Source organism: Etheostoma cragini, chromosome 8 (assembly GCF_013103735.1).
Source record: "Etheostoma cragini isolate CJK2018 chromosome 8, CSU_Ecrag_1.0, whole genome shotgun sequence".
Classification (NCBI taxonomy): domain Eukaryota; kingdom Metazoa; phylum Chordata; class Actinopteri; order Perciformes; family Percidae; genus Etheostoma; species Etheostoma cragini.
In genome coordinates, this window is record NC_048414.1 from 1462293 (window position 1) to 1471749 (window position 9457).

At 42.6% G+C, this 9457-nt stretch overlaps 1 protein-coding gene and 1 long non-coding RNA gene across 3 annotated transcripts in view; both read left to right on the plus strand.

The window, feature by feature from the left end:
* LOC117949785 overlaps positions 1-8587 on the plus strand; it is a 12363-nt gene extending 3776 nt beyond the window's left edge. For both annotated transcript variants that reach the window (XR_004657733.1, XR_004657732.1), the window contains one exon: positions 8464-8587. This is a non-coding gene — a long non-coding RNA (uncharacterized LOC117949785). The remainder of the gene's footprint in view (positions 1-8463) is intronic.
* LOC117949753 (palmitoyltransferase ZDHHC7-like) lies at positions 163-6094 on the plus strand. Its single transcript, XM_034880288.1, has 6 exons — positions 163-530; positions 2086-2210; positions 3428-3524; positions 4328-4409; positions 5202-5332; positions 5876-6094. Exons 1-6 carry the CDS (start codon positions 219-221, stop codon positions 6053-6055), a joined length of 927 nt encoding a protein of 308 aa, XP_034736179.1. The 5' UTR covers positions 163-218; the 3' UTR covers positions 6056-6094.
* Positions 8588-9457: the final 870 nt, after the last annotated feature.

Sequence of the window (9457 nt, forward strand, 5' to 3'; positions counted from 1 at the left end):
AGTCAGAAGCAGAGTATGAGGGCCCTGACAGTACCTAGGTAAGGACTACTAGCCAGTCAGGAGCAGAGTATGAGGGTGAACCAGAAAACCAAAACCAGATGTAAAATGCACCAATTCTGGAACTTCACCACAGCATCGCACCGAGTCCACCGTACTATAGGTGGCGTATAAGTGCCCTAACCCGCCTTTTCTTCCTCGGTTCCCCCCACCAGGGCAGAATGTCCTCGGGTCACAGGCTGAGGGACGTGGAGCAGCAGCGCCCCCTGCTGGACCCGGAGGAGGAGACGGAGGCGGAGGTGGAGAAGGGTTTCCACGGTGAAGCCAAGCGACTCTGGTTCATCCAGGACTGCTGCGGCATGGTGTGTGCCTTCATCACCTGGCTCCTGGTCTTGTACGCGGACTTTGTGGTCACGTTCGTCATGCTGCTGCCTTCCCGGAGCTTCTGGTACGCCGTGGTCAACGGGGTGTTCTTCAACAGCCTGGCCGTGCTGGCGCTGGCGTCCCACCTGCGCACCATGCTGACCGACCCGGTGAGGCAGCGGGCGGGAGACCATGGACGTGGGTTTAGTTTCAGGGGTAGTAAATAGGGCTGCACGGTATGAGGAAAATACGCAATAATGTTGTTGAATATCGCGATAACGGTATTAGTAGGGCTGGGTATTTATTTTTCAAAAATATTTGACACGGTACCGATCCCAATAATGTGACTTTGATACCGATTCCTAAATTATACTTTTTCTTTTATCAATTTTACAAAACAAAAAGAAAATGCAATAATAAACATTTTGGCACAAATCTTTGTATTTATGTTTCAGCTCCTACTACTTAACCCTCATGTTGTCCCCATGTTGTCCCCATGTTGTCCTAATGTTGCCTCATGTTGTCCCCATGTTGTCCTCGTGTTGTCCCCATGTTGTCCTCATGTTGTCCCCATGTTGTCCTCGTGTTGTCCCCATGTTGCCTCATGTTGTCCCCATGTTGTCCTCGTGTTGTCCCCATGTTGTCCTCATGTTGTCCCCATGTTGTCTTCATGTTGTCCTCATGTTGTCCTCATGTTGTCCTCATGTTGCCCTCATGTTGTCCTCATGTTGTCTTCATGTTGTCCTCATGTTTCCCCCATGTTGTCCTCATGTTGCCCTCATGTTGTCTTCATGTTGTCCTCATGTTGTCCCCATGTTGTCCCCGTGTTGTCCTCATGTTGCCCTCATGTTGTCTTCATGTTGTCCCCATATTGTCCTCATGTTGCCCTCATGTTGCCCTCATGTTGTCCTCATGTTGTCCTCATGTTGTCCTCATGTTGCCCTCATGTTGTCCTCATGTTGCCCTCATGTTGTCTTCTTGTTGCCCTCATGTTGTCCTCATGTTGTCCTCATGTTGCCCTCATGTTTTCCTCATGTTGTCCCCATGTTGTCCTCATGATGCCCTCATGTTGTCCTCATGATGCCCTCATGTTGTCCTCATGTTGTCCTATATCAATGTTCTTTTTAATTCCCCAAAATAACATGATTGATTCCACACAACGCTCTTTAGTAAGTACACATCTCTACTTTCATTAATTTTGGGGCGTCTTATTCAATTTTATAGCATTTGAAAAATAGTATTGAGTAAAAGTTGACATATTCCAGTCTGTGAATATCAACAACATCCATTCCTTTCATTTTAGTCTAAATTATTCCTATTTTCTGCTTTTCCAACTCAAACATTAGTTATAAGTTCCTATAAATGAGCTTTATTGACCTTAAATTCCCCAAAATAACTGTAAAACTAAAGTTAACAAGTCGGTGTTACGTAGTGTTGAAAACGTCAAAAAGAAGTGACAAACATGGGACGAAAAAATTTACCAATAAAAAAGCACTTTTCTACAGAGTTTTTCTCTCAGCTAACACAAAGAATCTCTGAGTGTCTCTCTCGATATGTTCGCATTGTGTTTATTGAACCAGTTAATATTGCAATGATGATAATAAAGGTGTATTGTGCAGCCCTAGCAACAAAAAAACAAAAATAGGAGCTCCACGTTGCAACTAAGCCATACGATGTTTCCCATCTTTCTTTTCATTGTCCACATTTCCTCTTTCCTCTCCTTAGGGAGCCGTTCCTAAGGGCAACGCCACTAAAAAGTACGTGGAGAGTCTGCAGCTGAAGCCGGGCGAGGTCATCTACAAATGTCCAAAATGCTGCAGCATCAAACCCGAGAGGGCTCACCACTGCAGGTCAGAAGGGTTCCTACCACCTGCAGGGAGTTTAAATAGTCTCACATTACCCTCGCCAGGCCTACACGACATGTACATTCTGGGTTTGCATTTCTTTAACCTTCGTGGTTGTCCTCGGATCAAACTGACCTGTTTCAGAGTGTTTTATATCAGAAATATTAGATTTCTTTCAACCAAATTGTCCAAAAACAGCATGGATGACTCCATATTTTCTTCAGGTGACATTTTTGTGGTTTCAAAACAGTATCCGGACTAAACTTTGACATGACGTGATCCACTCAGCAGCCTCAGATCTTAACCATTAGTCATAATAATTCAGAATTTATGCCCTTTTTAACTAAAAATGTATGTATAATTTAATACAAATGAGGTTTATGGACCATAATAAAAGCGCCAAAATCTGGAAAAGTGACAAAAGAAATCAGCAAAAGCGACAAAAAGATTGGAAAAGCACCAAAAAAAAATCAATTTGGACGTGGAAGGGCAAGTTAATGGTTAAAGGGAAGACAACACAAGGGTTAAACCAATCACAATCGTCTGGGGCGTCGCTAGGCTCCGGACGCAGCGACGGTCTGCAAAATGGTCTCTGGAAGGAACTTGTTTTGGTGGCAAAACAATTGCAAAAGAAAACGCTACTTACAATATTTAATGAGGTTAACTGTTGATACAGTACAGTAACATGAGCTATTTAAATCAGCTGATACATGGTTAAACCTCATTATCTCTTACCAGTGGATCTCCGTCTGTACTTTGTCCACAGCAATCCCACCAGTCACTCCCAAAACTACACAGTTAGAGAGGAAAAGTGTGTGTGTATGTGTATGTGTATATATATATATATATATATATATATATATATGCGCTTTTCCTCTCTTTTTTTTCTGTAGTAAATTTTTAAAATCATCAGGTGTCAGGCTTTATTCTAGAAATGTAATGTACTTCTGTTGAGTTTCAATATTAACTCCAGTGTTTCCTCTATGTTGATTTTATTGGCAAAATGGCATGAAAAAAATCCTCAAAGAAACACTGTAACTGTGCTGTTATTAAAGCTGCACTGGTTGATTTGGGGAATCTTCTGGAAGCAGAACAACACGCTGTCATCATCTTTAGTTGTTAGTGACAAGGCAGCTGAGGTGGTTGTTTTTAAACGGTTAGTCCGTTAGTCTAGTTGGGAAGAATAACGGCCATGTTGTTCCTGCCTCCTTCTTCTTCTGTAGTATCTGTAAGCGCTGCATACGCAAGATGGACCACCACTGTCCATGGGTCAACAACTGTGTCGGGGAGAAAAACCAGCGCTTCTTCGTCCTCTTCACTGTAAGATCACTCACCTTCTTCATCCTCTTCATCCTCTTCACTGTAAGCTCATTCATCCTCTTCATCCTCTTCGTCCTCTTCACTGTAAGATCACTCACCTTCTTCATCCTCTTCATCCTCTTCACTGTAAGCTCACTCACCTTCTTCATCCTCTTCATCCTCTTCACTGTAAGATCACTCATCTTCTTCATCCTCTTCATCCTCTTCACTGTAAGATCACTCACCTTCTTCATCCACTTCATCCTCTTCACTGTAAGATCACTCACCTTCTTCATCCTCTTCACTGTAAGCTCACTCATCTTCTTCATCCTCTTCATCCTCTTCACTGTGAGCCCACTCACCTTCTTCATCCTCTTCATCCTCTTCACTGTAAGCTCACTCATCTTCTTCATCCTCTTCATCCTCTTCACTGTAAGCTCATTCACCTTCTTCTTCCTCTTCATCCTCTTCACTGTAAGCTCATTCACTGTCCTGACCACTTCAGATCTGATTTTCCTTCTTTCTTCTTCAGGTTGACTTCCACACACATCAACAAGAGATATGTTATACATTTGAGTTAAAACTGGAGATGTTTTGTTTTGTTGAGAAGTGAAAGAAATGAAAAAGAATCAGCATAGAATGTAAATTTGAGAGACAGAAGGTTTTGTTAACTTTAGCTTGTCATGTTACACATTTTGGCACCACGACTAGCTGAAGCTAAGGAATGAGTATTGTATGTTCAAATCCTGTGAGACCCCTCCAACTCTGAGGTGTAAAAACACCAACAGAGTGAGGAAGTCTGGTACGTTTTCTTCTGTCCACAGATGTACATCGCCATGATCTCCTGTCACGCTCTGGCTCTCTGTGGATACCAGTTCATCACCTGCGTCAAAGTCCAGTGGAGAGGTGAGTCCTGAAAACCGCTGCACCTGCCCACTTGAAGGGCAATTTGTTGTTCCCCTGCATTGATGTCTAAGTGACTAATGTGAACAAAAATCTCTGAAATTGGTCCGGTATTTAGCGAGAACGCTGTAACCTACTGCCGTAAACGGGGCTCCGATGTGATCCTATGGGGCGAATGTGCATTGTTATTTTACGTCCACTAAAAGTGCTGCTTCTCTAACCCTAAGTGGCTGACAACATTATGGAAAGGATCCCTACAGAGATAGATGTTTTTTTTAAAGACTGACAGGAAACGGCTCAGAGATCCCACCAGACTCCATGTAAATAATCAGTACTTTTAATGTGGAGCCAGCATATTTTCCCGTGTAAATGGGTGAGTTAAGGGTTTATTTCAACAAAACCAGAGTGGTGATTGTTGGAACAGTGGAAAGATGAACCAAAACAGCTTTTGATTTTTGTTTCTGTCGACTTTAAATGAAGCGTATGTTACGATGATTGTCATTTAACGTTACTCTGTGGCTTGTTTCACCATTGCCGACTGCAACAGTCTCGCTTAAAACTGGACCAATTTCAGAAATATTGGTGTTACCATCAGTCACTTTTAGGGTTCAGGTTGAAAAAAAGTTACCCTTCAAACTATATCTCATTTTAACTTTTAGTTATCTTATCTTCATCTAGGCGTGGGCATCAAAGTTCCTATTCTTGTTCGCATCAAGCAATAGCCTGTATCACACAGTATTACCCCGCCCCCCCAAAGCTAGCTGCAGTTCACCGTGTTGCTCTTTCTGCTTCCAGAGTGCAGTGATTTCTCTCCTCCGGTGACGATGATGCTGATGATCTTCCTCTGCATGGAAGCCCTCCTCTTCTTCACCTTCACAGCTGTGATGTTCTGCACTCAGCTCCACTCCATCTGCAACGACGAGACGGTGAGGACGTACGGGGAACTCGCTGTCTTTCATTCCCCTGAATCCCGATTGAAGAGCAATAAGAGTAAAAACTCCTCTGTTCCCTGTGAAATAACTAGGGATGAGTCTCAAGACCCGGCTCTGTTAAGTACCCGGTTCCAAATTTCTCAAACCTGAAAATCGGAAATCAAATCAATAAGAGTCGGATTGTTAAGGAGTCTCGAAAATGGTATCAATAAAAACCAACTACCCCGTCCCTAGTAATAACTCGGCTTAAAATGCACATTTAATTTTACAGATTGCTGCAGTAGTACTGTGTCTAACTCATGTTCTTTGTAGTTCACTGTACTATAAATAATATGTTATAATAGTGTGTCACTCCCTGTCTGCCTCAGAGTAAGGTAAGACTACGTCTCTGTGTGTGTCTGTGTGTAGGTTGTGTGTCTATGTATGTGTCTGTGTGTAACGAGGTTGTGCGTCTCTGTGCGTGTCTGTGTGTAACGAGGTTGTGTGTCTCTGTGTATGTGTCTGTGTGTAACGAGGTTGTGTGTCTCTGTGCGTCAGGAGATCGAGCGTCTGAAGAACGAGAAGCCGACGTGGGAGCGTCAGACCCGCTGGGCGGGGCTGAGGTCGGTGTTTGGAGGGCCGCCGTCGCTGCTGTGGGTCAGCCCCTTCGCTGGACTCAAACTACCAACCCTGCTCCCCAGACGCACCTGGAAGGGCGGGGCAGAGTTCTCCGTCTGACCAGCTGTGGTTCAACCTGCAGAGTCCTGCTGGGTTTGCAGAGTCCTGCTGGGTTTGCAGAGTCCTGCTGGGTTTGCAGAGCGCTGCGCTGGACCTCGATGGCTGTTTTCTGAGCCCGGAGAAACCAGGTTCAGGCTCGGCTACGGTCCCCAGAAGCAGGATGCTTGGTCTTCGTCTCTAACGCTTGACCTCTTCTGACCTTTCTGGGAGGAATTAGAAGCTCTGACCGGGTAAGACTGGCTGCAGACCGGTGCTGCTGGATGTGTAGATAATCTTAAGAAGAGCTTCTTCTACATGAACCAATCAGACCTGTATTTGTTTTAATTTGCTCGTTGAGATGCTGGATCTTCTTAGAGCCTTTACTGACCACAGGAAGTGACTCTTCGACTGGTTTTCCAGACATTTGAGGAAACTATGACGATCATTGCTCTGACTGTTGGGTTTTTATGGTGTCTGTAGAAGTGGCACTGAATCAGCGTAAAGCCACAATGAAATCAAATATTCTTTTATTATTGTAATGATTCTTCCTTTGTGTTGAATTTAAATAACATCACATAGTTAAAGATCTGCCCTGTGGAGTTTTCTCACAATCAAACAAAAGTTGTGTTTACAGGCCGAGTTCTTCACCAAAACACATCCTGTGAATCCTCGAGGTCCAACCCAAGTGTTGAATTAAATTCCCTGATAAAAGATTAAGAACTATCAGAATCAGAAATGGATGAATTTCCAAGTGAGGAATTTGCCTTGGTCATTGGTGCATTGGTTGGTTATTGGGGTCTTCAACGTTTTTTTAAGCCAAGGACCCCTTAACTGCTGTGTGTGCAAAACAGCCACATGCCCAGAATGAAGAGCAACACACCATCGACATTCTGTGTCTGTGTGTGTGTGTGTGTGTGTGTGTGTGTGTGTGTGTGTGTGTGTTGCGTTTGGTCACGGCACTTAGCGGCAGCGTCGCTATGGCCTCACGCAGGAGGCAGTACTAAATCTGCAATGGAAAAAGGAGGACGTGGGCAACGCGGTAGGGCCGTGCCGAGCCGAGCCGAGCCGGTACTAGCAGTGGGTAAGCACCATAAAACTCCACAAGAACCTTTCATAAATGATGTTATATAATTAAAAGCATGCTCAAATTATATCTATACACGGTTTACTGGGTTGCTTTTAAACCGCCGGTCGATAAATCAAACACTACGATGTTTTCAATCGCAAATTTCTCCTTAAATCAAACATTTGGCTTTCCTTAAGAGCCACGTAGAACAGAGAAACTCAGAGAAACGACACATCCGGGTCTTCTGCACGAACGTTTTTGGATTCTCATCCTAAACCTCTCCCAATTTTGTCCCTTAGCTTCACTAAACCCTCCTACCTCTTAAACCTAAATGTTACGTATTTCTGTCAGACATCAGCAAAACCTAAAGGATCGTAAACGTTGCCACGCCAAAATACTTCAGTATTTAAAAATTGAAATGCCATAAATGCTGTGATTATTTTATTACTTTTAGTCTCTTTTAAGGGCGGAAATGCCGATTCAGCGTTATGTGTCTAATGGTTTGGTTCTAGGGCTGCACTGATCCGATGTTAAGATCGGGTATCGGCCCCGATAATGACCAAATATCTGGATCGGGGATTGATGTTTTTTCTTTATTTTCCCCTCCGTCGCAGCACATCCGTCGTCATTCGTCTGCAGCACGTGTGTTGCATGCTGGGAGAGTCGAGTTAACCGTTAAGCATCACGCAGCGAGCCGAAGAGTCGGCCGTGTGGAGATCTACGTTATTTTGTCTTCTATGGAAAGTCTGGTGCCGTTAGTCTCTTCCACGTGATGGAAGGAAGGTAAACAGTTTATTATTCTTTATTAGTAATTCAACAGCGGTATCGGGACTAAAAAAGCCGGATCCATGCATCTCTATTTGGTTTATGACCAAATACCCGCAAAAGAAATTCCATTTCCATTCTTAAGTTTTATTTGGCAAATTACCGATCCATGACAGCGATCCTGGTAAAGCTGCTAAATATTAGCCTTTAGCTCAAAGCTCTCATGTTGTCCTCGGGTCAAATTGACCCATTTTCACTTAATTTCTTCTTTTTTTGTCACAAAAATGGGCCATTGAATAAGCGCTGTAAATGTCAACATTAAAAATATCCAAAAACTTTGGATAAAACCTCAAGAAAAGCACCCACAACATTGAAAAAGTGACAAAAAATAACAATAACAATGTTGAAGAAACGCAACTAAAATGTTTTTGTGTGTTTTTTTCATGTTTGACGGGAAGACAACACGACGGTAAAGTACAGACTCCCAGAGCTATTAGCACGGCTGTCGACCCGTCGTCTTGTTTTATTCATTGTTATTTTATTTGGGAAACATTTAAACTACAAATAGTTCACATTAAAGCTGCGGTGGGTAGAAAAGCATTTCAAGACCTCTTCCTCCAGTTTTCCAGCTCCGCTCTCTCTCTGCATGTGTAGAACTACCAATAGGAACGCGCCCTCTCTCTGAAATGGCCTGTGATTGGCCGAAGTCATGGGCAAGATTTCAAAAACCGAGCCAAGAGGGAAGCAGACGTTTTTACAATATGCTGCGAAACTATTAAGGAGCCCAACAATGCCAAAAAATAAATTGCCTATCGTTGCAAAAACAAGGAAAACTGTCTTCTCTGTCGACATATTCTCTTAAACAACTTGTTTGTGCCCCTTAAGAACAAATGTGTTTTTATGAATGGTTCATAAGAGGCGTAATATCCTTAAAGTCCAGTTTCTTTGTGACTTTAAATGGAAAATGGAACCGAAGCTGTGCACAGTGAGATTGAACCTCATGATTTTGTGTTTTTTTTTTTACATTCCTGGAGAGAAGGAAACGTTTTGTGGTGTGTATTTTTTTTTTTTTCCCAAATACAAGTAGTACTACACAGTTTTTCTTCACCACCTCTGAATAAGGATGAACAGCTGATTTTAAAGTGCTTCTCTGGGTTTTTTCACTCTGCTTCCTCCGCCTGCTCTTGAGAGTTTCCTTTGCTAATTATTTTCACCAAATTATTTCCCAAAAACTCTTAAATAGTATTTTACTTCTCCAAATACAACCTGGGAGTATTCAAGTCTTGAAAAAGGTCTGAATAGTCGTCAATATCTAAACACAATCCCTAAAAAGGGCCTTTTAATAAAATCTAAAGTGTTCTGATCATTTTTATTTCTTAAAGTGGTGTAATATTGAATTATTAAAATACAGTCTAAGTCTAAATTTAAGCCTGAGGAGACCCACAAACCATCTGGTAAAAGTATTTAAAAGGAAAACTGAGAGAATCTGCTTTTTCAGAGAATGTACATGAGTTGGAGCAGCTGTACTTTTATTATTTCAGAGAGTTATTAAATGTTGATCTGTTTCCATTTTTCAAGACACTTAGAATAAA

What these genes read in the sequence shown, in the direction of transcription:
- LOC117949753 (XM_034880288.1), top strand. Translation starts at nt 219, where the DNA reads ATGTCCTCGGGTCACAGGCTGAGGGACGTGGAGCAGCAGCGCCCCCTG. An exon ending in GCACCATGCTGACCGACCCG is followed by an intron (nt 531 to 2,085) that starts GTGAGGCAGCGG and finishes TCCTCTCCTTAG; the next exon opens with GGAGCCGTTCCTAAGGGCAA. An exon ending in GCTTCTTCGTCCTCTTCACT is followed by an intron (nt 3,525 to 4,327) that starts GTAAGATCACTC and finishes TTCTGTCCACAG; the next exon opens with ATGTACATCGCCATGATCTC.